At 57.3% G+C, this 27833-nt stretch overlaps 1 protein-coding gene across 1 annotated transcript in view; it reads right to left on the bottom strand.

The window, feature by feature from the left end:
• CAMTA1 (calmodulin binding transcription activator 1) overlaps positions 1 to 27833 on the bottom strand; it is an 819414-nt gene that overhangs the window by 244919 nt on the left and 546662 nt on the right. Inside the window, exon 6 of the mRNA XM_072975888.1 lies at positions 234 to 305. Coding sequence (XP_072831989.1) covers positions 234 to 305 — 72 coding nt within the window. The remainder of the gene's footprint in view (positions 1 to 233; positions 306 to 27833) is intronic.

Raw genomic sequence — 27833 nt, forward strand, 5'->3', positions numbered from 1 at the left:
TATCCTCAGCAAGGACTCCCACCGCCAGGCTTTCTCCCCTCCCTGGCACCTGACATCGCACCTGGCCAGCCGCACAGCTGGTCTCAGTGCCACACGCCGACATCCCTAGGAAAGCTGGCCAGGGCGCCTTGGCCTGAGGCTGCCGCACGCAGGAGCCCCACCCCGCTCAGCACCCTCCACAGACCCTTCCCCAGCACCGGAGACGGAAGAAGAATCCAGTTCCAGCCACCTACCTGAAGGAGCCAGTAGCACCTCCGGTGGAAGGTGGGGATGATGGAGGAATGGACATAGCAGCCGTACAAGCACTAGGGAGAGAGGAAAAACGAGAATTCAGTTGGAAAGAGGGAAGGAAGGGAGGAAGACGGCGCAACAGAGAAGGAGCAAGAAAGGGCCACGGACACTGCCACCACCCCGGGAGACAGAGGGGCAGCTGCCTCTGCGCCTGGCTCCAGGACCAGGGCTAGGGTCTGGGACACACCTGAGAAGCACAGTTGGGAAACGCCAGTGGGCAACCACAGATAGACAGCCGGGGTGCCCACTCCTGTGGGGCCACGGGGGCATGTGGGAACCCAGAAAAGCCAGGGACCACGGGAATGTACACGTGGATACATTTTGCCTATAATTTTAGGGGCTGGGAATTACCCTGCAGTTCATTCATGGAACCTGGGTTAGGGCCCCTTGGTGTCCGGGGAGGAACTGACAGTTACAGAATTGATTCAAGCACACATACAACTCCAGACCTTTCTTGGCCAAGGAGAGTTGTCTGCAGCGGCCCTGGCTGTTAGGAGCTCCAAGGCTGGGGGGCCGGGGAGGGACACCTCTTCCTAGTACTGACCTCCAGAGCCTGGGACCCCGTGGGGACACCCCCACTTCCTGGTCCTCAGTTACAGTTTTCTATTCATATATGTGTTTGTTCCAAGTATAAACCTGCACCTTTGGCCGATGGATTTGGTTTTAGAAAACAGCCAGAGCCCAGTTGGAGAACAAGGTGGGTGGGGATTCAAGTTCAGGAACAGGATGTGGAGTGGACACGGGCGGGAAAGCTCTGGTGGAGCTTGTCACTTAGACCCAGGTGGGCGGAGCTGACGGGGGTGGGGGCCAAGTCAGGGCGGCACGTTGTGCTTCTGGGGTGCTGCACACAGCACCGGCAGAGGTGGAGAAAGGGAGCTGATGAGAACTGTCAGGCCCCTCTTGAGATTAAATTCTGAAAGTCTGAGTGGCAGGAAATGTTGCCTTTTCTTTTGGAGCCTCCAATTCCAAATTAGAATGAGCTCTCTCTATTTCCTTCAGGGTCCCCAGCTTCCCAAAGCAAGCGTTCCAGAAGGGGTGGGGCAGAAAGAGAAGGCAGAGCCGCAGAGCCTCAGAGGATGAAGGACAGGCGAGGTCTCCCTTCCCTTCACACTAGTCCCCCAACCCGACACCAGTTCTGCAGAGAGAAATGGCCAGCAGCACTGTGTTTACAGCTTTCATTGTTTACACCCCCGAAAAGACCAAGTGCAATTTGGTTCGACTAGGAGTCCATTTGAGCCCTGCCTGTCTGATTAGCAGCGTTGAAAGAGAAATCATTTTGGACTATGGGATTCTGGCTGCAAGAAAATCAGATTTCCGATATGTTAGAACTTTTACAGATTGCTGTCAGCTGGGACTTAAGCCCTGTACAAACCAAACAAACAAAGCGGAAATTAATTTAAACGGTTCCCTTGCAATTCTTGCCCGCGAAATGTATTTATTATTAAGAAGGCAATATTCTACCCTGACTTTTCTGGTTTTCAATACACTGTGTCTGCCTATCTTTCTTTCTTTTTTGAATCTTTGATAGTGTAGTCCCTCCTGCCGAAGGAGACTGGTGTTCGGACGTTTTCTGTGAGTGTTTGGTTGCAGTGGATGGGCAACCCACCTGCAACGTACACCAGCCCCTTTCCTTTGGAATTTGCATGTTCCCATGGGCAGCTTCATTGCGTTCACTTGTGCAGTGAGCCCAGTGCAGGAGACGTAAACTGTTAAGGAGTCTCCCTCGGAAATGAAAGGCTTCTACCTGCACTTCCTTTCCCACTGTTCATCCCTCTTGAGGGTTTGCAATGACCCCCCCCACCCGTCTCTTTCTCTCACCGCTGCTTTTCCTGAACTTGAGAAGAATGTGGTTGACTTGCAGCACCTTTTCCCCTCCTCCACCCACGCTTGTCTGTCTGGGTGGGACTGCAGCGTCCTTGAACCACGTGCTAAGGAATCACCGAGAATTTTCCGAACACCTACTGTGTGTCCCCTCCGTGAGCACCCAAGAGGACAGCACGGCCAGCTCTCCCCTGAGCCATCCCAGCACCCCTCTTTTGAGCACCCCTCCCTCCCCAGAACTGTCCAGAACCATCCAATAAACAGAATGATGTTAAAAAAGAAAACTGGCTGTTTCTACATCAAGGCTCATGCATTTTAATCAGAGGAACCCTCGGGGCCTCGCTCAGAACCTGGATACTCTATTTTTAGATATGACTCTGACCACCCTGGTGAGCTGATGTCTCTGATCTCTGCAGATGAGAACCATGATCCTCAGAAGGTGGGGAGAGGGAGGCCCAACAAGAATGAGCCACATCAAGCAGCGTCAGGGGAGGAGGCTCCCCAGGGAACCCCAAGGACTCGAGAAGCCCGAGGGCATGGGGCCCTCCCGGTGTTGCCTTGCCCAGAACACCGGTCACCTTGGGGCTCATTTGTCCATCTCTATTCCCTGGACAGGGGCTCCTACAAGGCAGGACCTTAGAATGAAGATGGCCCACAGTCCCCCAACTCAGTATCCCCAGGACACTGGTCCCTACAGGCTGGTGCAGGGAAGGACTGGATACAGCGCATGTTTAATGTCTGCTTGTGGAACTCTGAAGGCTCTTCATAAAACAGACTGGGAAACCACACTGAAAAACAGCTCCACATTTAGCACTTAAAGGGTTAAATTTCAGTTTCAAAGAAAACTGGCAGTTGATGGGAGCTGGTTTTCCTCTTCTGGGAAGAGGACTCTGCTATCCCCTCCAGGCAAGCTGGAGGCAGCAGGGGGCAGGGGCGGGTGGGATTTCTGAGCGATAGATCCTGCGTGGGGTGAGAAGGCCCTTGTCCTGCCTGGTGCAAAATGGGCACCGTTTTCTGTCTTCTGGGTGGCTGTCAGGGTCAGGAACTGTGCTGGGCTAGTGAGAGAGGGGTTAGAGGAGGCTACGGGGGCATAAAGGGGAGTCGGCCAAGGGAAGGGTGAAGGAGAGTATTTCCAGCAGCAGGAAATACAGGCAGAGACGGGCGGTGAGACAGGAGGGGCGGGGCTTGAGGAAGTGTAAGGACGCTGGGATGGACTGGGGTGTCAAGTGCACAGCGGCATGGGGAGAGACAAGCTTCAGGGAGACAAAGAGGGTTAGATCACAAAAGGCCATGGGCGTGACAGCAAGGAGCGTGGCTTCACCCTGGGGTGGCGGAGAGCAAAGGGAAGTCATGACCAGATCTGCATTCCGAAGCTCACTGCAGCGGCAGCGGTGTGGCCAGGGAGCAGGGCGGAAGCGGGCTGGGGGCACCGGGACCAGTCCTGTGAGTCCAGGAGGCCCACTGGGATCGGACGGTGGCAGCAGCAGTGAGGGTGCAGAGAAATGGCTGTGTGGCCAGGTATAAGGATGACGCCCCCTTTCTGGCTGCATGGACAGGTACACGGTGGCCCCATCCACAGGAAACCCTGGGGGTGCAGCGGGCTGGTGGGCTGATTTCAGGTTTCTATTGGTAACTCTGAGGCACTTACAGGACCTCCACGTGGAGACACGCAGAGCACAGTAAGCTGCCGGATCTGGTGCTCAGTCTGGGCTGGCATTAGGAGTCGCCACGTCCCAGCAGAGGGGTGGCACTGGAGGCTAGCGGAGAGGGAGTGGGGTCCATCTACTCAGACTGGTTCCAGCCACAGGGAGCCACGCCTCTCAGGTGGACAGAGCAGGTGAGGAGTGAACTTGCCGGTGCTCCGAGCAGCAGGCACGTGGGGTGCCCAGTCTGCCTCACCATGTACCCCACCCCAGCCCTCCCCTTCCATATACCATGCAACCCCAAACCACCCCACGGCCCTGTCCTGATGCCAGGCTCTCTGGCCAGTTCCCTTTGTCACCACCGTCCTCACTCTGCAGCCCTTCCGCCCATTTACAGGCCATACAACAGACAATGTCAACACCCAGCCAACTGGGGATTCATTGCACACGATTTCACGATGCAGCATATCAAATCCATTCCCTTTACCCACTAATCAAAAAAGCAATCAAGTTTGTCTGTAGTGATCTGTGTTGTACAAACTCCTGGTGCTTTTTGATCAGTCTCTGGGGGTCCCCTGGGGGGTCTCTGGGTTGAGCTTTGCATATGGGGGCCGTGATGTGCTGCAAGGAAGCGTCACACCCCCGGGCTGGCAGATACAGCTCTGTGTGCACATGTGTAAGCGCGAGGTGTGCGTGCACGCCCGTGTAGGGGGTGTGCAAGGCAAAGCACACCGTGGGTCCCTTGTTTCTGTGTATCACATAAAACAAAGAAAGGAAAGAAGAAAGCAACCAGCTATTTATAGGAAACTGAGGAGAACTTCCCCTGCGGATGAAAGCAACGTGCAGATTAGTTGTATTCGGAACATCAAGGCCTGACAGTTTCCCTGTAATGTGCCGGTTGAGCAAGGAAGTTTTTTTTTCTTAAATACTCAAAATTGCGTTTATGACACTATGGGGCTTTTTTTTTTCTTAAATAAAGAGGAAAGATAAAATTACATGGGGAACCAATAGCAAACAAGAGCTCCCTTCAGTTCAAAATATCTGCTTCCTATGAAGAAAGGGATGTTTCTGAAGAAAGCCTCGGCCTCAAACCTCCTCAAATGGATTTCTTCCCAACAGACTCGGCTGCTGGGGTCCCCCAGGTGCCAGAGGGCCCATCAGGGCTTGACATCCGATGGCCTCGAGGGGGGCCAAGAAGGGGGCACCTCGGGTGGGGATGGCAGCTCATTGGTGGGATGTTGGGACTCAGTGGGGGGGGGTCTCCTCTCTGTCCAGCTCTCAGATGCTCCGTGGGATGCAGCTGCTTCTCCAGCTCAGTCTCTCTGTCCCTCTGTTTCTCTCTGGCATGAGCTCAGCCCTCCTATCGTCCCTTCCACTCTTGGCTTCTGCTCTAGACAAGGCTGCCTCACTGTCCCCAGGCAGGCCGGGTGCTTTGCACATCCACGATTTTCCTCATGGTGTCCCCTCCCCAGGGTGGGCTCCCGTCCTCTCTGGTGCACATCCCCCCACCAGCCTGAGTCCATCACAGGTCCTTCCTCCTCCAAGAACCTGTCCTGGTCCGGCCAGTAGAAGGAGTCCCTGGAAATGACCCGTCCGGGGGGCCGCGGGCCAGCACGGGAGGTGGACTCCGCCTCGGGGTGTCATGCACACCGTCTGTGTCATTTACTTCCACATCCGCGGTCTTGCCCCACCTGTCACAGGGGCCGGCAGACTTTCTGTAAAGGGCCAGGTGGTAGGAGTTTGGGGCCCTGTGGGTCAGATGGTCTCTGCTGTAACTGCTCAGCTCTGCCTTTGTGGGGCAAAAGCAGCTTCGAGGCCAGGTGACAAGTGGGCGTGGGTGGCTGTACCCCAGTAAGAATTCATTCATGGACGATGTAATTTGAATTTTGCCTGGTTTTCACCTATCACAGATATTTTTCTTCTTTTGATTTTCTTTCCCCCTCACCATCGAAAAAAAGGTAAAAACCATTTTGAGCTCACAAGCTTAGCTCAAAAACAGGCGGTGAGCCGGATCCAGCCCGTGGGCCAGAGTTTGCTAACCCTGACCCACTGGATTGGGAGGAATGGAAACTGTAGAGCCCTTTGTAACATTTCCCACAGCGATTTCCACGTGGCAGGTGCTCAGTAAGCGCTGGTTGATTCCCACATGGTGTGAATACCTACCAGGGCAAGGAGGGAGCGGCCAAGGCTGACGCACACGCGAAACAGTAGCCGCGCAGTTAACGAAAACACGTACGAGTGAGCACTGAGCACACGACATCCCACCACCATCCACGGCAGCTTTCGGAGGACTTGGCTGTTGTTCGAATTGGACTTAGTGGTTAATGTTTGTTTTCTGGGCCTGAGTGTGACGTGCACCTTCCTAAATGCCTTGTGTGAGATTAGCGGACACTCGGGCCCCATCCTTGGGCTGGAGGACCTCCTGGCACGTAGCAGGTGCTCAGCTTCCTCTTGCCAAGCACCTCATTTTATTAAGTAAGTGGAATTCGGTGAGACAAGGTCAGGGCCGCGGACAGCAGCCTTGGGTGCAGGGCTGGGGCTGTGAAGTCGCTTAACATCCCATGTCCCTGGTCGCCCGTGAAGTTTCTTCTCTAGGTAAGACCTTGCCATTCTGGTTTCTGGAGCCACCTCCCACAGGAGGCCGGGAGCCCCCAAAGCCAAGGTCTGCCGGTGCCCTCCTTCTCGGGAAAGCGTGAGCCTAGCGTCTCAGTCCATGGACTGTGGGAACGCACAACCCGAGCATTGCGGGACCGGCCTCTCTAGAGGAGTGACTGGCAACCACGAGCCACAGGAGGCTGCTCAGATTCAAACTCACATAATTCAAATTATGTAGAATGAAATAAAACAGAAATTCCAGGTCCTCGGTCGCAGCAGGATCATTTCAAGGGCTCAACAGCCTCATGGGTCAGTGGCTACCCTGTTGCATAGTGTGGACCAACCCATCATCACGGAAAATTCTACTGGACACTATGACACCGGAGAACAAGAGTGGGGGCCCAGTTCAGAGATATTCAGCTGGGCCTCTCAGAACTTGAGACCCCAGCGCCCAAGATTTGGGGAAGCTAGGGTTTGGGGGAAGAAGTGGAGGCTGGACTTTTGGGTGGTGGCTCCACTGGGGGCAGTTAGAATGTCTGAAGGTTGGTACCTGTCATTCTGCCTGGGCCTGCTTGAGTCATTCTCCCCAAGTCCCCTGTGCTCAACTCCCCCCTTCTCCCCACCAGATCCTCCTCTAATGCGGGGATAAGACCTGCTCTATCCTCAGACTAGGTGTTTACAGCAAATCTCCATCCATAATCCTCTTTACGAGGGTCCCTCTGCTACGTCCTCTGCAAACAGACCTGCACCAGCCCCCGGAGCCAGGCCACCAGCAAAGACCGAGAGCTGGGTGGTGGCCCGCATGCTCCCTCAGTGGCCTGGCCCTGGCTCCTCCACTGGCCTCATCTCTCTCCCCCTGGGGAGGTGACTCTGCACAAAGGCAATCAGGGTGAAAATAGATTTTTTTTTAGGTGCCTGGTTTATCTCACACACTTGAATCTGCTGCACACATGGTAAAGATGAAGAGGTTTTAAAATGTGTCATGGTATAAAGGTGACGAGAAAAAGAGATAACAGAAGGGAAGGGAAAATCCACCGAGATGACGATTTAATCCTGCTCTGAAGTGATGGAGGGGTGGGGGCCATTTATTCCGAATATTCCAGGCGGGGCAGGTGAGAGCTAGTGCCAGGGTCAGATGGGGAGACAGCCACCCTCTCCCAGATAGGGCACCCTGGGTTGGGCTGGGTGCAAGGTGCCCCAGGAGGGGGTGCAATGCAGCCGCAAGAAGAGAAGAGTCCCCCTTTTCATCTGAAGGTCGGCAAAGTCACCTAAGAGGAAGTGACGTTTGTGATGAGTCCACAAGGGTGGGCAGGAGTTGGCCAGGGGTCAACAGATGGAAAAGGCCAGGCCAGGGGACCAGAAAGGGGTTTTAAGCAGAGCGATCAGCCTGGGCAAGGATGTCAGCCCTTCCCAGCTTCATCCTCTTTCCCATCCAAATCTCCCCGTAGGATGACACGGAGGGCCGCGTCCATGAATCCACCAAACGTTCTATCAAACCCCCGACGGGCCCCGCTGAGGCGTGGCCAGCAGACGGCTTTGCACTGGAAGCAAAGGCCCTTGGTTTTCATGGTTCTCCCTTCCCACCAGCCCAGACCCTGCACATTGAAGCAGATTTCCTAGGAGGACTGTGGGAAGCTCTGAGGGTTCAAGGAACAAGTGCAGATGCGGGATTAGAACTCAGATCCGACCCCACAGCTTTCCCGCCTCCCTCCCTGCCTCCCTCCCTCTGTCCCCATCTCTGTCTCCATCTCCCATTTCTGTAGGTCCTCCCTGTGTTTCTTCCCTCTCACCACAGTCAAGCTGTCTCTCCGTGGCAGGAAGCAGGAGCCCCTCCCTTTCAGCTCTGTAGTGCCCCAACATTCCAGCTGTGACCCAAGAAGCAACAAGGCCCCTCCCTTTCAGCTTTGTGGTGACAACACCAGGGAGGGACCCTCACCCACTTGGGCTGCGAATCCAGCCCGGGGACCCTCAGTGGGGCAGGGCTGCAGGGCTCCCCCACTGGGGTGAAGCACGGTTCCTTCCTGCCAAGGTTTGCCATCCCCTGGAGAAGCAGGTTCAGGGGGACGTGGAAACTCTCCAGCACCTTCTAGATACCCCCAAACCAGTGGCAGCCGCTGCAAGGGGCAGAAGTAGGTCCAAGCAGCCCTGCGGCGCCCCAGGCACCTGAAAGCCGGAGCAGATCTCACAGGCCCTGAGAAGATCTCACGCAGGGACGTGTGGGGGTGGGGCACGGAGTTCCTCTTGCCTCTCCCGTCTAGCTCTTCACTCTCCCGGCACAGAGGCAACCACGGGCGAGGCCAAGGCTGAACAGCCTAGCAGTCTATCCAAGGTCACATGGCTAGGAAGAGGCAGAGGAGGACTCATGCCCATCCTTCTCTGGCTCAAAGCCCTGGCTCCCTCTGCCCTGGCATGCCACGCCCCTTACTCTGGCGTCCACACCAACGGCCAAGCTCAGGCCATCTGCAGGGCCCGCCTTCATCAGAGACAGAGGGATAGAGTCCTAGGCTGCTTCCAGGACTGTCCTCGATGAAGGATTTGGTTCGTAATAATCTAAGATTAGACCAATGATTCCACTCGTGTGCTGCCTGCAAAAGCACTGGGGCCCAGAACTTGTTAAACAGTGAATTGCTTTAAAATTAGTTTGAGCCAAGTGGGTTGCAGTCTGATTCGGCCTCCGGGGTTGGGTGACAGGTGAGATCTGGAATATTAGATCTTCAGTGACCGGGCCTCCAGCCCCACCTCTCTCCTGAGACAGTCATGGACTGTATCTCCCAGAGCGTGAACCCTTGTCTGCAGATATGGGAGCAGGGATCAGAGATGTCAATACCTTGTCCCAGGTCACAGGGACGTGTCCTCAGAGCTGGAAGGACTGAGGGGCAGAGAGAAACCAACGTGGGGGCAGCAAACTTCCACCCGTCCCAGATGGGCAGCGTGCAAGGGGGAGAGTCAGGAGAACAGGGTAGGGCCGGCAGGCCCGGGACACAGGTGTGCCCCCAACACTGTCTTGCAGGGAGTAGCTGTGGGTCACTAGCCCCTGGAGACAGCAGAGATGCCCCCGCCTCAGCACCTACATTGGCAGGAGCTCAGAGGGGGGCACCTAGGCATAGGGAGTGGCACCTTGGGAAAGCAGAAAGGGCCGGGGAGACCCTCCAGGTGGGGGCTGTGTTGGCGGGGAAAGGAGGAGGAGGCACTGTCCCTGCACTCCACCAGGCTTCATGGCCCCTGGTCTGGGTGAGGAGTGGTAAGAAACACTGCGGGGTGGATCTTGGAGACGGATACTCTCAGTTCTTAGACTGGAGGTTCCCCCAACATCTCTATGGAAAATTCAAGGCCATCTTCAGAGCACATTCCCTTTCAATAGCTTGAAAGGGACCTAGAGAGGGAATGAGGGGCAGAGGTAAGGGTCACGGGGACAGTGTGAACTCGGAGAAGCCCCCTCCCTGCCAGCTCTGTCCAGGGACCGGGGAGGTGACAGTCCTGCCCCAGGGCCACCGCACAGCATTAAACCCACCTGGGCCTCAGCCCTAAGCGGATGCCCCCGGGGCCCCCACCTGCCTCCGCTCACCTGGCCTCTTCCCCAGGGGGAGGCTGCGCATGTGCAGAAGCAGCACATCTAAGGTAGGGCCGCTGTAGCCTAACCACGACGTGAGTGAGGAGGGCCATAAAGATTAAATGAATTTTTAGATAAAAAGGCATAAAAATCATGTTTAAAGATATAAATAAAATCCCTGGAGCTTCAGCTTTATTGTTTTTGGGGGGTTCCAGGATTAATAAATTAGCAGGCATAAAACGGAATAATAGCTAAAAACTGATAATAAGGTAAATTTAGATTTAGAGACGGCGCTGATCCGAGTCATGAATCTCAAGCCAGAGGAGACCAGGGCCGGCGGGAGGGGCGGCGGGTTTAACCCTCTGTGCTCGCTCCCCGCGGCCGTGTCCATCCACTCCGGCTCCGTGACCTCGGGGAGGAGCTGCTGCTGGGGGTCCAGTCCAGGTCCCTGGCCGCCCTCGCCTGCCCACTTTCCCGTCACCTCGGGACCCTCAGCCAGGTCTATGTGGGCCTCTCTCCTCCCCCGACCCCAGCATTTACCAAACTGCTTCGGGGAACCAGGATGCTGGGTCATTTCTGAGCCTCAGAAATCTGTCCCGGGACCCGGCCCCTTGGGCCCCGTGAGGGCGCTTATTCACCTCTCCTCCTCTCTGCCCTGTGTGCAGGCAGCTCAGCCCAGCCTCGCGCGCCCCGCCAAAGGCAGCAGGAGCTCCCCTCACCCCGCTCCCCGCCCTCGCTCTCTGTATATGCTCTGGTTCACTTGCCTCCCTACTCAGGTTCCTGTTCTTTTAGCCTATTTCAGTGTGTCTGGGCTGTTTATATCCCAGATACTTCCTAAAAGTACTGGGCATAAATAATAAATAAATAAAGTGAAATTTCCTTTCTCTCATCAAAGTGTGTGGCTGAGACCTGTTTCCTGGAGTCCTGCCAAGTGGCTGGAACTGATTTTGAAAGTGGTTTGTTCCGATCGTGGCCTCCCTCTCCTGCTCTGTCACCCCCCTCCCTTCCCCCTTCCTTCCACCAGCGATTTCAGAGCCCCCGCGTGCTCCCCGGCCCCCTGCACCGAGGGTTCTGAGGAGGAAAGCGGACCCCCACAGGTGCCTTTGATCTGTGTGGTTGGTGCTCCCCTTGCCAAGTGGCCTGTTTAGGCTGATGCGCCGTAACAGGGCCTCGCACAGTTTAGCCTAAGTGGTGACTAACAGGGGGGACACTGAGCCTCTGTAGGGGGCTAGGGGCTGCACCCTTGGGGCTAGGAGTTTTTGGTGTATGTTCCCAGGTAGCGGCCTTGCCCTTCTCATCCTCTGTGCCTCGGTCCCCCGTTCCCAGAAGGGAGCAGGGACTTGGAGATGTGGAAGATTCCGGGAACCCAGCCCAAAGTCCCCAAAGGCCATTCTGATGGCACGGAGGGCAAGTGCTGCCCAGAAGCTGGCTGGCTCTCTGACGGCTGCCCTGCTCAGCACACGCGGGGCCGGCATTTCTGCCTGTAATTATTGCTTTGCTCCAGAGCCGGTTAGGACCCAGCTCCCAGCGCCGCCCCATCCAGGCACCTGTGACACCATGCAGGTGCCCACGGCACTCCTCAACTCATGCAGCTGCGAGCAGCAAGGGAGACCAGGAAAAGAATTCTTGCGTAAAACAGACGTTGGGTTTTGTTTATTAAGAAGCTGGAGGGAAACGCCGGGACCCGAGTCTGTGGCTATGTTAATGCAAGGCTGGGCTCCCGGCCAAGACATTAAGTGGAATCGAATTCCTGAAACCAGCTTTAATCAGCAGATTTTTAAGGTTAGAATTACTCTCTCCTCTCAAAGCCTTGCCAAGGTTAATTTGGGCCTGAGCATGCAGAATTAATGGGCTGGACAGAGGGAATCGGCTTTTTCCCGGTTTTTTCTCAAGTTCATGAAACATCCTTACAAAAGAGAGAGGGTAGTGGGGCAGAGCCAGCCTGTGAAAGGAGCGCCCGGCGTCAGTGATCGATCGGAGGGCTGTGTCACAAACACACACAAATGGAATCACGCCGGCTTCGGCCCGAGAGGGACGTCAGGGTGGGCAGCAAGCCCGCTGCCCTGGGAAGCCGAGGGATGGACCAAGCGGTGTGCGCTCAGCCTCGCCCCAGCCCCTGAAGACAGGTGTGCTGACACAGTGGACGTCCTGCCTCCGTGCCTCCTGGGGCCTGAGCACCACCGGTCCTCCCCGCCCTTGTGGTATTTATAGCCACATGAAGCTTGAGTGAGTCACTGAGTCTCCCTGAGTCTCGGTTTTCCGATCTGATACTGTCTTTCTAGGGCAGAGGGCCTGGTGGCCCGGGAGAGGGCGTGGGCATTGGAGCCGGACCTGGGATGGAAACCAGCCTGCACATCTGGAGTCAGAGCACGAAGACTCCGGGATGGGGTGGGTGGACTCGATGTCTTTGAGTCTCAGCGTCCTAGTCAGGATGAGGCAGATGGACCATGGCCCCAGCCCTGCGGGGTTGTTGGACTAAATGTGGATAAACTGACAATGTGTTTTCGGGACTGGCATATAGGAAGCCTTCTGTAAACACAGGCTTCCTCAGAGCCCCAGACACACCCTCCTCCTGGAGTCTCAGGATGCTATTCCACAGGGACACGATCCCACCTGGCCCCATCCCTGTGATCATGACGGTTTCCCTTCAGCTGCCCCTGACAGCTCGGTACAGCTGCCCATCTGGCCCTGGCTTGGGCTGTGTATGTGGCGCCACCCCCACCCTTTCTCGGCAGCTTCCTCAAGTATCCAGGGCTCGTCTTCAAGTAAAAACAAGCAGCAGCTGCTGGGCCGCCTGGAACCCCACAGAACAGAGACGGAAGAGGGAAGGGAGAGTCAGGAACCCCTGCTCCGACCTGGAGCCGGAAGTCCTCCCGCCCGTGGAATGCGCTCAGGGACCCTCCTGTCGGGGAAAAAGTCAGACCCTCCCGGATTCTGTCCCGGTTTCCCTTGAAGTTCCCAGCTTTCCTCTGGACCGGCCGGACTGATCTTGATTGAACAAACCTCACGTCAGGACGCGTTTGCTGGCCCCGGCCTGGCTGTGTGGGCAGGTTGCAGGGTCGGGTGGAGGCCTGTAGGAGCAAAGGCCCCGTGGCAGCCCCCGGGTGAGGGAAAGCTCCTGTCCCCTCTCCGTCCCTCTTGCAAGGTGGGGGGCTTCTATCTGCCACCGTCAGCCCCTCTCTTCTGCATGGGGTCTGCCCTGCAGGCATCGCCTCCTACTCTAGAGAGAGGAGGGAAGGCAGCTGGGTCCAGACTGCCGGTCAGATCCCTGCCTGCAAATCCTGGACCACCTGCGGGGAAGAGGCAGTGCAGGGCCAGCGAGCCCCCAGGACATACCTGGAAACGGCCCCCCCGAAACCTCCTCACTCATCACCCTACCCTAAGAGCCTGCGAGCATCCTCGGATCAGCCCCTCTGCTCGGTCTGCCCTCCTCTCTTCACCTGGTTGGCTTCACGGCCCCCTGGCCCTGGCGTTCCCACTCAACAGCAAGGACAGCGTTTCGCAGACAGGAGTCTGACCTCACCCCTTCCCCAGCCTTGCGCCAGGATAAAGTGCCAACTCCCTGCCCGCTGTGGCCTGGCTCCCGCTTGCTCTGTCTCGTCCCCAGGACAGAGCACCCCCGCCCCACTTTGGCTCCTCAATCGGCAAGTGCCCTCTCTTTCCTCAGAACCCGGCAGTGCTGGCCAATCAGAAGGCTATTCAAACATCTCTCTCGAACCTGGCAGGGAAACTGTGTGCCGTTCCTCAAAACCTTAAACAGAATTACATGTGACCCAGGAACTCCACTCACAGATACAAAGAATTGAAAAGGGACTCAAAAGAGCACACGTGCATTCACGTTCATGGCGACCCTCTTCACAGCAGATGGGAGCAGCCACATGGCCCTCAACGAACCAACAGAAGAGCACAGTGGGGCCCAGCCACCCATGGAATGACACGCTCATACATGTTATGACTTGGATGAACCTGAAAACAGAGCTCTGAGTGAAAGAGACCAGACCCCAAAGGTCACATATCGTACGATTCCTTTTATATGAAATGTCCAGAGTAGGCAAATCCATGGAGCCAGAAAGCAGACGGGTGTTTCCCAGGGGCTGGGGAGAGCGGAACCGGGAGTGACTGCTAAACCTGTCAGTAGGTAGGGGGTCTCCTTGGGGGCCGATGAAGATGTTTTGGAACTAGACAGAGGTGCTGGCTGTATGACACTGTGAATATACTAGGTAACTTTGACCTGTTCACCTTAAAATGGTTAATTCTATGTTACATGGACTTCACCTCAATTAAAGAAACAAACCAAAACCATGACCCAGGCACAGATGAGGCACAGGCACTGGCTGCACCCAGTCCCCGGGGCAGCTGCCTCAGCTCTGGGACCTCGGAGGATGGAGGGAAAACAGGTCCACCTGTGCAACCACCTGTTCAGTCAACACAGGAGCTCAGCACCTATGCGTGCTGGGCTCTTTTTATAAGGTGCTGGGAGTTCCCTGGGGGACCGGGCAAGGCTGACCCAGCCTCTGGGGCTCACGTCTAGGGGTGGGAGCTGGCCCGCCCAGAGCCGGCCCGCCCTCCTTCCCTGGTTCCCTGCCCCGCGCCCGCTGTCCAGATCTCAGCCCTGAAGCTGGAGCTGTCCTGCCTCCCGGCTGCCCTTCTCCACCTGTTTCCAAGGGGCTTATCTTCTCAGTGAGGCTGTCCCCTCCTCCTGGGTGTGGCCTTGACCTCCCACTTCCCCTCTGCTGACCCCTCTCCCCCAGTGTCTGCACAGGCCTGGCACAGAGGAGCTACTTGGAACGGCTCACTGCTGGGACCCTGCTGGGAGGAGACCAGGGGTGCCGGGGGAGGGGCTGCGGGCCGTTCCGGTGGGCAGGCAGGCTCGGTGCCGCTGGGGCTCTGCGGGCAGACGGTCTGCCCAGACTCAACCGTCTAGGCCAGGCCTTGCCAGGAACCTGCACAGAGAAGGAAGGACAGGAGGCCTTCCAACAGCTTCTCGAGGAGGTTTGGTCCCACATTCCTCTACGCCTTCCAATCCAAGTACCAAATGTTCTAGAAAAGCTGCTGGGGCCAAGGACCAAAGGAGGAAATGTCACTCAGGAGAGACGGAGCCTGAGCTTCTGAGCCTGGAGAGGCTTACTGGTGTCTGCATCCCCAGGGCAGAGTCCAGACCCTGATGGGCAGCGCTGCGGTGCGGATGGCGGCCAGCTCGTGCCAGTGGGCAAGGAGGCAGGGCAGGGCGGAGTCCAGGGCTGAGCAGCTCTCAGGTGTCTGGGCAGCTGCCGCTGCTGCACACACTGTGCCCTGGAGCTCTGGATCTGCCCTCCCAAACCCACCCCTTAGACAGGTACAATCTGCAGAAGAGAAAATTCCATCGGTGGCTCTGCACTGGAGGCGGGCAGGGGGAGGGCGGTGGCTGGCTGGCTCCACGGGCCGAGGCAGGAGGGGTGGCCTCCCCGGACCACGAGCCTGAGCATAGCGATGGGTGGGGGAGGCCTGGGGGCTCTGCAGTGTGTATGTATGTCTAGCCGCGAATCCTACATCCATTAAAGCAGTGCCCTGCCTGGGCCTCTGTAATTACACCTGCCTCTCCCGGGCGAGTGGGAGCCGTCACCTCAGCCTCCCTGGGGAAATAAGACTGTCCCGCAGCCTGCAGGAGGGGAGCCTCCCTAGGGGTGGGGGCGGCGGGCTGGATTCCTCGTGGTGAGACGCAGACACCCTACATTTAACTGCTTCCTCTGGGCCCCACAGAGGGGGTCTCGTCCCCCTGGCCGTGCATCTTACCTGCCTTGTGATGGGGCTGCAGGTTCTAGAAAGAGAGAATGCAATATTTTAAAGTGTGTAATGACATGCAGGCTGCATGTGGTACAGATTTCCTGGATGTATAAAATGGGAAAGGAGCAGGTTTTCTGTCGCCTGCAACTATTCGGCAGCGTTAAAATATGACTCTTCGGAATCCAATATTCTGCTGACCCGCGTGGGGCGGTATTGAATCCTGCAGGCAGAGCTGGGCAGGGGGAGGTGGGGAGGGGTGGGCTCGCAGCCCCGGGCACCTGTGGATGATTCAATCCCACCTGTCCCCAGGTCTGCACCTGCGCCGCGTAGGAGGCCAGGGAGCTGCGGCAGCTCCACCCCCCACCCCATCCTCACTCCTCCACACCAGAGCGGGGCTGAGGCCTGGGGGCCCCGCTTCCCCTCTTGCTGCTGCGGCCAACAGAAATCTCTTATGTGACGTCACGCTTTCTGGGTTCTGTGTTCAGCTGGGTTCTGGGGTCATCTCCCTGGCCTTTTGTGTCTCTGGCTCCTGTTGCCAGAGAAAGTGTCCCTGCCTGCTAGCTGCCTGGCCCCCAGCCTCCCCTGTGCTCACAACGGCCCCTCCAGGAGGGACTTAGCATCCCATTCAAAGGACAGCCCAGGCTTCAGAGAGGCCAGGACTTGTCAGGTTCCTCAGGGATTCGGACCCGGGCGTACTGGGTAGCTTCAAAGCTGGGGTCTGTGGCCCCTGGGCGGGCCGTATGCCCCCTGCACGGGATGGCAGGATGTCACCCTTAGCCCTGTCTCCCCAGGCAGGACCCCGGCCTTAAGGGTAACATGATGGCAAGGCCAGAACTTGGACCACTGCTCCATCTTACCCTCAAGACCTCCTCCATTTCAAAGTGCGGTGCTGGCGGCCTTTCTCGGCTGGGAGCTGCTTTGAGAGAGGAGCCCAGCTTTACCCAGGCCTGTTTTCTAGGAGACGAAACTGAGGCCTCACAGTAAAGGGACAGGCTCAGGATCCCAGCGCTGAGTGGGGGCCTTGCCTGTCCCAGGAGTGCTCTGGCTGCATCCCTGCTCACCTCGGGTCGCCAGCCTGCCCCTCCGGGTGCTCCTGGGCGGTCCGACCTCCCCGCTGACGGCCAGGGGCCTCCTGTCGGGGAAATGCCAGTGGGTCCCCACGCACACCGGCTGGGGTACAGTTTCAGGTTATGAAACCCGGGCCCCACCCTGACGAGGGATCCAGGTGTGTATCCCACCATTTCATCGGCCCTGTGGCTTGTCCAGAGACCCCCCATATCCCTGGGGTGACCTTCTTCACTGTTATTCCTTAAGAACCAGCCCGCCAGACATCTTCCCTGCTCTTCAGTGGCTTCCAGCAGCTGTCCTGAGCCTCCAGCCGAGCCCCCCCACTGCCACCCACCCCCAGACAGGCCGCGCTGAGGTCAGCGTTGTTCACGGTGGGTTACTGTTTGCTTTGGGAAATCTTTTGAATCTCTACCTTAGAGCCATTTTCCACCCATGCGTGCAAAGCATCCCAGATGGGAGAGCAAGCAGGGCGAGCGAAGGCCTGCAAATGCCCTGTCCCCACGTGGGACACAGAGCCCACTTCCTCTGCAGGGGACCTCAGCTGTGGGCCTGTCCCCCAGCCCCTGAAAGTCAGGCTCCCTCCCAGCATATGGTCCTCCCTCCAGGACATGGAGACTCAAGAACGTTCCAGACCCACTGAAGCATCAGCTCTTACACCTTCCTGTCTGTAGGTGGCAGGAGCTGGAGATGGGGTGCTCACAGCAGGAGTCCTGTATCAGCATTCTGCACAGGGGGGCCCAGCCCTGATCCCCACGCCAGCCGCTGGTGAGAAAGGCCCTTCAGTCCTTGCGGCCTCCTCCTCACCCTGAGTTTGCCCAGGGAAGGATTGGGGGAGGAGGGGGCGGCCTAGACTCCATGCAGACCCCACTCTGCACACGCCCATGTGAGCAAGGGAGGGAGGAGAAGGCGGGTGGCACAGGTGGAGGTCTGCTCACCTGCTGGGGGACTTGGTGACCCAGGAAGTTGGTGGCGCATCTACTGAGAGCACGGGCTCTGGAGTCAGACTGGCCTGAGTGTGAACCTGGATTCACTGTTCCTGTGGCCTTGGGACAATAGCTTAGCTTCTCTGAGCCCGAGTGTCTGTGTCGAGAGTCAGGGAGAGGGGTTGCTTCTACCTGGCACAGCGCTGCTCGCTGGCCTGGCGTCAGACGGCCATCCCTCAAGACTAGCACTGGGGTCCTGTATCAGCACCAGCCTTCGACCCGGGAGGCAGGAGATGGCAGACCCCTGCCCTCCAATTGCTTCTTTCAGGTCAGAGAGGCTTCATGGACCCCAAACCACTCAGGCGGCCGAGAGAACCTGGAGGCGAGCGGGCCCTTGGCACCTGCCAGGTGGGAGGGTCCTCGCTGTTCAGCTGAGGAGTGAGACCCAGGGTGGGGAAGGACCCGGCCTGTGTTCCTAGCGCGCCTGGTGGAGGTGAGCAGAGTCCAGGCCTCCAGGCCTCCAGCCCTTAGCCTGGCGCCCGGCCCACTGTCTCATGAGTCTGGGAAGGGAGCTGGGGGGAGCCCAGGGCTGGGGAGGGGCTGCCGGGAGGCTGGGGAGCCTGGGAGCAGAGGGAGGCTCAACGTGGGCTTTGAGCGGGGGCACTGGAGGTGCTGGCGAGCAGTCGGGGCCCCGTGGCGGTGAGGTTGGGGCCGAGGCGAGGGGACGTCCAGAGCGGGGAAGGGAGGGGGTGGAGGCCCCTGGCCCCAAGGCCTGCAGGAAGGTGCTGTGTGCGGAACCGTGAGCACACACCCCCATTCAAAGACCCGCCCCACACCACGACTGGCGTGATTTCCCTCCCGCCTCCACCGCTCCCTCCGGCCAGCAACCAGCCATCCATCCTCACGCAGCTCGCATTCACTCAGTGCCCGCTTTGCAGAGCAAGATTCTCCACAGGGGGCGCTTTGCGCCCTCAGGGACATTGGAAGACGTCTAGGGCCATTTTAGGTGGGCATGGCGGGTGGGGGGTGCTGCTTGTAGGTGGAGACCAGGGAAGCTGCTACACACGCTGCAGTGCTTGGGGGGCCCCCACTACAAAGATGACCCTATGATAGACCCCCCTGCAGACAGCACTGTGCCTGGGAGGCTGAAAATCAGGTGCTGCCCACAGAGAGCTGTTTATATCCGACTTGGGTAGACCAGATGCCCTTACAAGGAATGGCGGGGCCATGTGCACAGCTGGGGGAGCCCTGGAGACATGCCCCCCCCACAGCCCCCAGAAGGGACCCAAAGGGTTTTCCAGCCCAGCCACTGGCCTGACAAAGTGTTCCTTTTACAGCACCTCCCACAGTGGCTCACGCTGGGATCCCATTGCTGAAGGCAGACCCTTCTGTGGGAGAGTTTCTTTGGAGCCTGCAAAGGCGCCCCCTAGAGGAGAGCCCCACCAACGTAGGCACAGAGCCCCCCCGGACCACTAACCCTACAAGGTGTGGGACCCGTATGTCACTTCATCTCTCTCGGGCTCGTGCACCCCCCCCCCAGCAAGCCTGCGTCACCCAGGCCCCTCCCTGCAGCGAGGCTCCTGCATCTGTCCCGCTCCCCCAGTCTCCTCCCCGCGAGCAGGATTCCCTGGGCCCGTGGGAACCGAGCCCCAGAGAGATTCTCACCCTTTCTGAGCCTCTGTCAGGCCATGCAGCTTTTGTGATCAAATATTGTTCTATTTACCTAAGGATCTGTTAGGAAGCAATTTTTGAGATGATGAATATTTAATATGATATTTAAATATTTAATAGGAACTTTTTCGAATCTGACTTAATAACCCATGTCATAGGGAGAGGAAAATGGGGGTTGTCTTTTAACATTTTCACTTTCTCTAGTACTCTCCATGTTTGCTGGGATTTTTTTTTCATGGCAGAGTTTTAATTATACTCGATATTCCAGAGAGAAATTCTTTCCTCATTAAAACTCTCGCCGACAGCAAGGTGAGCGGGTGGAAGATGCATCGAGCTGGAAAACGTCTGGAGCTGAAAGGACTGTGGGGATTGTTGACTCACTAGCCCGGCTCGGTCATTTTCCAGATGTGGCCTCCAGTGGCCACAGCCTCATCCCAGGCCACAGCCAGATGGGAACCCAGTTCTTTGGAGCCCAGGATGCCAGGAGCCCCATTCATGACACAATCTTGATTCCTGAGTGTTTGCTCAAATCAATCCTGGGGGGCTGATGTCAGGTCACACCTTCCACCTTGGTCCCTCCACCCCTGGCCATCATTGTAGCAGCAGCAATTTGAAATATTGGTCACTATGAGGTAACTTCAGATCTCTTCAGAAGACTTGAAAAACTCAACCAAGTGCCAGACTCTTCTAACACAAGGTTGATGTGACCAAAGGCTGGGCCTTTGCTAAAGCCAAGTCCTTGCCGGGTCCTGAGCACCCCACCATTGCCCTGGCTCCACCAGCGTCAGGCAGACTCGGACTCACAGTCCAGAGAACAACTAAATCCTTCCACCATGTGGGGTCTCAGGCCTTGGGTCAAAGCCCTGACTCCAAGCAGAGCCTTTCCTGGGTCCAGGGTCACCTGGGCAGTTTGCTTTGTCTGGACACCCATAGCCTGCAGGCCACCTGGGCCAGCCTCCAGCTCCACCATGGGTGATGGGTACCACTCTGGCTGCTCAGCCCTTCAGACTGGGCTCCAGCCCCAACTCCCGCCAGCTTCCTTCCATCAACTCTGCCACCATCTCATTTCTGGCCATCTCTTTTCAGAGCAGCAGCCCTCCCTGCATGGATCATTCCAGAAGGCTCCCTCTTTTCCCCTCCACTCCTCAGCCCTTTCCCTGGATTCATTCAGCGACATTCCCCTCCACGCCGCATCTGTTTAGGTCAGACCAAGCTACTCCACATTCTGAGTGAATTCAGGCATATCCCTCAAAACCTGCTCAGATGTTCCTACCTCCAGGAAGGCGTCCTTCCCACTTCCACTGATGCACAGAAGTGATCGCTCCTTATTTTGTGCTACAGAGTTTGCCAGAACATGCTTTTATTAGAGCAGATTTTATTTCTAGTCTGTGTATTCTCAGGGGCTGGCATGGTTTCTAGCATACAGTAGGCGCTCATTTGTTTGTTGGTGGAATCTCTGAATGTGCTGTGTACTTCCAGCCCTCTGTGTCTTCGTATCTGCTTTGCTTTGCTTTTGAAGGGTTGGGGAAAGCCCTGTTTCTAGGCTCCATGAACTTGTATTTGTTCTTCAGGGTGCCATGCAAATACCCACTCCTCTGATCCAGCTCGGACTCCCAGGCAGAGCGAGGTGGTCCTTCCTGGGCACTCCCCCACCCCTGCGCTCACCGGCCATCACCGTGGGGCAGAGACCTAACTGCATCTCCGTGGTCTACCCCTAACCTCCAGCCCCGTCTCCCTCCTCCCCAGCGGGGAGCTTCTCAGCAGCAGAAACTGGGCTCCTTAGCCTACCTGCCCCGTCCAGCCCGGTGCCTGGGGAGGAGGGAAGCAACACTGCCTGGAAAACAGACTGCAGCCCACCCTGCCCCTCCGCTCTGTGTTTCCTCACACCAGCTCAGGCTGGCGGGGGCCTGTCACTGGCAGAAACCGCCATAGCAGGAAAGAGCCATCAGATGTCTATGCCCCTCCATTGCGGGGCCCACAGGGAGTCCTCAAAAATTTCTTAGGATGACCTTGGGTCCTGAGGCCAACATTATCCTTGGCTGGGTGCTTGGACGTGGCCCCAGGGCCGCACTCCAGAGGAAGGACATGACAGATGAAAAGCTGACATCTTTAAGATGGTAGCGCTTTTAATAAGGGGCCTTTAATTATTTAGCAAAACAGTGGAAGAGGCCAATTCAGCAAGGAGTGATAGTTTTAATCTCCCTGAGCACCAGTGGGTTTCCCTCCAAGTGAGGGAATCTGGCTTCTCCCCGCTCCACCTCCGCCCCCCCACCCCGGCAACAAACTCTTGCAGTCTGTTTGCGGAGGCCTGAAGGAGGGAGGGCTGAGTGGTTCACCAACTGATTGCCATGCATGAGTCCAGCCAGACCAAGAATGACGTTTCCTGGTCCTTGGGTCCAGGCAGAGGTGCAGGTGAGAGGCCGGGCCTCCTCCTTCTGGCCTGGGTACAGGGGCCCCTGCAGAGGCTGCCTTGAGACCCTGAACAAGATGTCCAGAGATGAAAGTAGACAGAAAGGGGGCAGGGACTTGAGAGGCAGGGGCAGTTTTATGTGCCCATCCCTCTGTCTGGAACTCCAGACCCCTTCTTTCCCAACTCCCACATCTCGTAAAAATCCAGCCCTGCAATGGCTTATCCAGAAAGTTCCCCGACCCCTCCTCTGAGCTTCCCTCTGCCCAGCACTGACCTCAGTGCATTGCAATGATCTCCTCATTCGCTCATCTCCCCTGTCCCACTGGAAGCCGCCAGAAGGCAAGAGCAGGTTCCAGTATCCTAGCACAGCCATGTGCCAAGCAGGAGCTTGGTCCCAATACCCAGAGGATGGGGATCTGGATGCCCGGAGCTGGGGCCTCTCTGCCCTGCCTGTTCCTTCCCTGCACAGCTACCACCATCTCTGTGATGCTTCCGAGCCTTCTCTACTCAGCATCCATGAACTCAACAAGTATTTGCTGAGGCTTGTCACGTGCCAGGCCCAACTTGGGGTCTGAGGATGCACTGGGGACCAGAAGAGACCTGGTCCCTGCCTCCTGGGGCTACCTCCCATGTGAGCGGGAAACAGGCATCAGGCAGACCATCACGCGCATATCGAGGGCAAGCTGCATTGGCAGGTGGGTTATGAACAAGAGGCTGCAGTGCTCTGTGGGGCCGTCATGGTGGGGGTGGGCGAGGAGTGGGGAGAAGGCTTTGACCTGGGTGGGGAAGCAGTACACTTGAGCTGGAAGCTGACGTTCTCTTGGCGTCAAGGAGGCCAGAAGTCAGGGGGAGTATGGGGTGGGGTGGAGGCAGGAACCACAGACAGGAAGAAGCGCTTCAAGACCAAGGACTGAACAGACATCATGTGTCTGGGTCCAGAAGGTCATCAGGGAACGTGGCACCTGGGGAGGATGGGGTGGTGGGCAGGCCTGGGCTGGCAGGATGCTCCCTTCCGTGCCTCAGTGGGGACATTCTCCCCATTCCTGAGACACTCACAATCAAAGCTCCCACCTAGGCAGTGCTGATTCTTAAAACCCAGCTCCTCAGCGTGGCCAGAAGCCCCGAGGAACCTGGCTGCTGACACCTCCCAGCCTTGCCTGGGGCTGCCGTCCTCCAGGCTTGCTTGTGTCCGGCCCTCCACGCCCTGTTCCTTACTCTTTCAGGGCCTCATCCATGCTCCTCTCTCCTTCTGGATCAGTCCTTCAGCCTCCCCCCGCTGCCCCACCTCCTTACACCGAGTCAGCCCCAGGCTTTCCTAAGAGCTCAAACCAAATGTCCCTTCTTCCAGGAAGTCTCCCTGCCCCTGGAGGTCAGGCTCCTTGGCTACTACGCGCTCTCCCAGACCCTGTGCTTCCTTGCAGCCCCCTCCAGCACCGGGATCCAGCCATCAAGGAGGACCCGTGTTTAATGTCTGTTCTCCACTGAGGGGCAGAGACCACACTCGCCTGATTCCTCGCAAATTTCTAAATACCAGCGTGGTGCTGGCATACAGTAGGTGCTCAATAAGTATTTAAAGAGTGGATAAAAAGTGCCTCACAGACATCACCTCATCTAATCTTAATGACCCTCTAACGAGGAAGGTGGCACTAACATCCATGTCTCACCAGGGGGGATGGAGGCTCGAGAGGCGAGCATCTTAGCCGAGGACCTAGTGTGTGAGGCACAGAGGCAGGAATTGAACCCAGGGCTGGACTGACTCCAAAACCCGTATTTTCAACTGTGTACAGTTTCGACGTCCAGTCACTTCCCTCTGGGAGCTGCTGCCCCCACCTCCGGGAACTCAGCCCGGACATTGGTATGCAGACCGGCACCCTTCCCCTCCCCAGGCTGCCTGCTCATCTATGCGTATTTCTTTATTAAAATAGGGATTCTTTAATCTCAGTCTAATTTTGTCTTCAGGGAAGCTGTCTCTCCAGGCTGCCTACGGCTCCTCAGGGGCAGGCGCCTACTTGTGATTCAGGCCGTCGCATCGATCTGTCAACACGTTGCCTCCTGTATCTGCCGTCTCTTATTTATAATCCCGCTCAGATTAATGAATGACAGTAGTTCTCATCACAGGAAATTTGATTAATCAATTTAAGTGCTTAATCACCCCAGCCTTGTTGAGTGCCGAACAGAAGGGATCTCGCTTTGATGGAGATGAATTCCAGAAGGAGATGGGAGAGTGAAACTCCTCCGTGGAAACACAAGGGGTGAAGGCAGCTCTGGGGAAGTCCAGGGGGTCCCCAGAAGCCAGGGGCGGGGGGCTCTTGAGAGAGGACTGCTGGCTGACGCGGGCGTGAAGCAGCCCCTGAAATTTCTGGAATCGCGGTCCCCCACGCTCTGATTCTGCTCAGAGTCTGCTCTTCCCTTTGGCTGGAAGACAGGCATGGGTGGGCGGTGCCGGCAGAAGCTGGGGAAGCAGGCACAGCCGGGCCACCACGCCTGGGGCAGGGGGGTCCTGCTGGCCACACCGCAGCACCTCATGGACTTAATGGCCAGCAGATGAACAAGACGAGCACCAGCGTGGGCTCCTTCCTACCGGCCGCCCCTCAGCCAAGCTCGCCCCCACCTCAAGGCCTCGGTTGCGGTGCAACTCCACCTGCGAGGCTGCCCCTTCCTCTAGCCAACCCTGATCCTGCCGTCTCGCTGCGCTCACCTCGGGATCCCGCCCTCCGGGGTGCTGAGTCGACCTACCTCTTCCCTCTTTCAAGCTCCTGCGGCTCCTGGCCCACGGCCCGCCCGCATCAGTGGGTATGCCGTCTCTGCTGCACCCTGGCCTTTGTCGTTTATCGCCTCCCCCCGAGACAGGGCTAAGGCGGCCCTGACCTTGCTCATCAACCCTCTGCTGGCCCAGCTCGGGGCAGGGCACACGGCAGGCACTTCACGGAACACCAGCAGCTTTTACAGGCACAGGTGGATTTTCGATAAGGAGTCAGGGCACACGGCCGTGGGGACGCAGATCAAGATGCAGGGCGTGGCCCTAACCAACATGCAACACCACGCCAGGTATGGTCTGCGGACGTGCAGAAAGAACCTATTGTTTTGAATCACAAACAATAGAAACAGAAAACTCAACAACAGAAAATCTTGACGGGTAGAGAAACTCAGGAGCTCATGGCTGGGGCCCCTGGGGGGGAGCTTATTATGTTCATCCAAAAGGGACATGAGTTAAAAAGGCTTGGAAACCTGGCGCCAACAGAACCAGTGAAACTGAGACAATCAGTTTCCAAAGCCGCCGGGAGGGCATCTGAACGTTCACTGAGTATCTACGTGTTCGAACTCTATTACCTATTTTAACCCCCACAGAGCTGCATGAAATAATTATAACCACTGCCGTTTTACAGCTGAGGAACCCGGGGTGCAGAGAGATGATGTCACCGGCCCCCACGCCTGGGGAGACGGGACCTGAGGGGGCCCAGGGTCGGGCAGGCTGGGTCCCCTGAATCCCACCTGGCTAGGGAGCTCCAAGGTTGGGGGCAGATGCCCCCAGCTTCCTGGGCACTGGGACCCAGGGACTGGCCCCCTCATCAGCCTCTCTCTCAAAGGAAAACAAACATCTACCACTGCCAGGTAAAAAGAAAGATGCATCCTGTGCTGTATGTGATCACTGCTGTACAGAGAAAGGCTAATTTTAGAAACAGATTATTAAAAAATATATCCACTCTGAACGGCACAATCAATCAAAGCCTCAAGATGCAGATTCGCTCCATGCTCTGGGCCTTCCTGGCAACATATGGCTCCTTCCTGGATGAAGTCCAGCCTGGCCAGGCCTCCTTCCTGCTGGGGTCACCTTGGCTCTGTCCACCCCTCGCCAGACCTTTGCACCCGGCCTCCCAGGCTCCAGTGACAACAGGGACCGGGACTCCCTTTGCTCACTCGTCTGGAGCAGCTGCGACTGTCAGGATCGAACCGCATCCTGCTCCCCACCCCGACAAGGCGGGGGGCCGCAGCGGCTCCCAGGCCTCGAGCTGAAAGCCTGTCTCTGCCAGGACGGGGGCTCAGAGAGTCTGAGATGTCCCGCAAGGGGTCCAGAGCCCAGTTCTCGCCTGTGCATCGGGAGCAGTGACTCCTGGGCTGGGCTGATGCTCGGGGTCCGTGCTGCACATGCGGAGGCCCAGTGCGGGTGCCCACCTGCTTTCCCAGGCGCTGCCTCCCTCCCTTGCCACTGAGACCCGCCTGCTGGGCCCCCACAAAGGGTCACGGGGTACTAGAGATGATTCGGCCAAGGGACTTCGGAGTTCATTCAAGCCTCCTTGTTTTACAAATAGGGAAACCAAGGCCCAAGAGGGGAAGTGATTTGCCCACGTGGACAAGGCAATGCACATGTCAGCTGCTTGGTACCTCGGAGACCCAAGACCCCCAGCCTTTGCCCCGTCAGTCTGGGTGCTCAGGGCTCTCCCTTCCTTCACCTGGCTCACCCACACCTATCGGTGGGGGTCAAGGCCTCTGCAACCTGGAAGCCTCCCCATTCATGTTCCTGCCCGTACTCATGGTACGGGCAGTTCTAGCTGAAAACCAGGCCAGGGAGCGGCTCAGGTGAGGGCCTGGACTCGGGCACCTAGCCCAGGAACGGGCCTCTGGATTCAGGGGGCTCTGCGAGATGGCTGAATGGGCCTGTGCCCCTGGGGCTGGCCGGGCCTGTGCACCAGCCCTCAGCATGATGCAGAGGGGACTTCTGTGACACTTGCTCTGTGCGGGCACTGAGCTGAGGTTCCCACTGGATCCAGAGGAAAACACTGAGGCCATCTCTGCATTTTCCAGATGAGGAAGTTGAGGCAGAGAGAAGGCCAGGACTTGTCCGAGCATCAGACCCTGGTCCGTGATAGGAATGACTCCAAAGTCCACGTTCTTTCGGCCCCACCAGGACATCTGGGGCCCTCTCAGTTTTAAAAGCTGTGGGACTCAGGGTGGCGGCCAAGTGCCAGGGATGGAGCCCACTCTCCTTGCTTCTGCCTGTCCCCTACCTTCCTTGGGGGTGAGTCAGAGGAAGCTGCAGGCCAGGCATTGAGAAGACCTGAAGGGGGGTGCCTGGCCGCCTCCCCGACAGTCTCCCCACAGGCTCCTGGGACACAGGGGCCAGCTGGGGACACTGGGTCCGGGTTGACCAGGCTTTGGTCATTGGAGCAAGATTGGGGACTCATGATCCCAGGCCCTAGGGGCACTCCTTCTGCCTCCCCAGTCATGGTGGCCCAGAGGGACCAAGACAATCTCCTGTCACAGGTCTCCCAGCTCCACATTCCCCGGTCACCCTGCTGGCTCATCGCCTCTGCTTCTTTCCAGATGTATTTGAAAGACTTCAAGGAAAGCTCTAGCAGGCTTTTCCCAGGAAAAAAGTCCTGCTCCACTATGACTCCATCGTCCAAACACGCCCCTTGGACAGTGTCTCACTGCCACAGAGTGTCCAGGGCTGCCCCTCGCCCAGAGCTGGAGGCCGCTGACCTGCCAGGCGGTGAGCTGGCGCCTCCTTCCTGTCCCCTCGCACCCTCTGCCCTGACGTCCCTCCAGGGCGTCGGCTCCCGCCTGGGCCTCTATCACCTCAGGGGCCTGTGACTCTCTTCCCATGGTTCTTTCTTCAAACTCCTCACTTGGACTTCAGCTCAGACATCCCGCTCTCAGCAAGGCCCTCCGGCATTTTCTGTCATCTCACCATTTTATTTCATTCAAAGCTCTTATGCCCACTTGGGATTATTTTTCATATTTGTTGATTCTTTTTTGGGTCTGACTCCACCTAGAAAGTAAGGCCCTGGGGCAGAACCTTGCCTGTCTCACTCCCTGCTGTGTGCCAAGGATAAGGACAGCGCCCTCTGGGGGTAGGAGCCAATGAATACTTGTTGAGTGAATGAATGAAAGAGTGGATAAGTGAATGAAGCCTGCTGGCCCCCTGACTTACTGTACAGGGGTCCCTGGGGATGCAGAGCCCCCTGTCAGGGCCCTGAAACCACCTACAGCCACAACCAGAGACTGAGATCTCCGAGGGGAAGGGTCTATTTGTTTGCCCAAAGGTCAGAGGTGCCCTCTTATGGGTGGAATTGTGCCCTTCCAAAATTCTTAGGTTG

Source organism: Vicugna pacos, chromosome 13, assembly GCF_048564905.1.
Source record: "Vicugna pacos chromosome 13, VicPac4, whole genome shotgun sequence".
NCBI lineage: Eukaryota > Metazoa > Chordata > Mammalia > Artiodactyla > Camelidae > Vicugna > Vicugna pacos.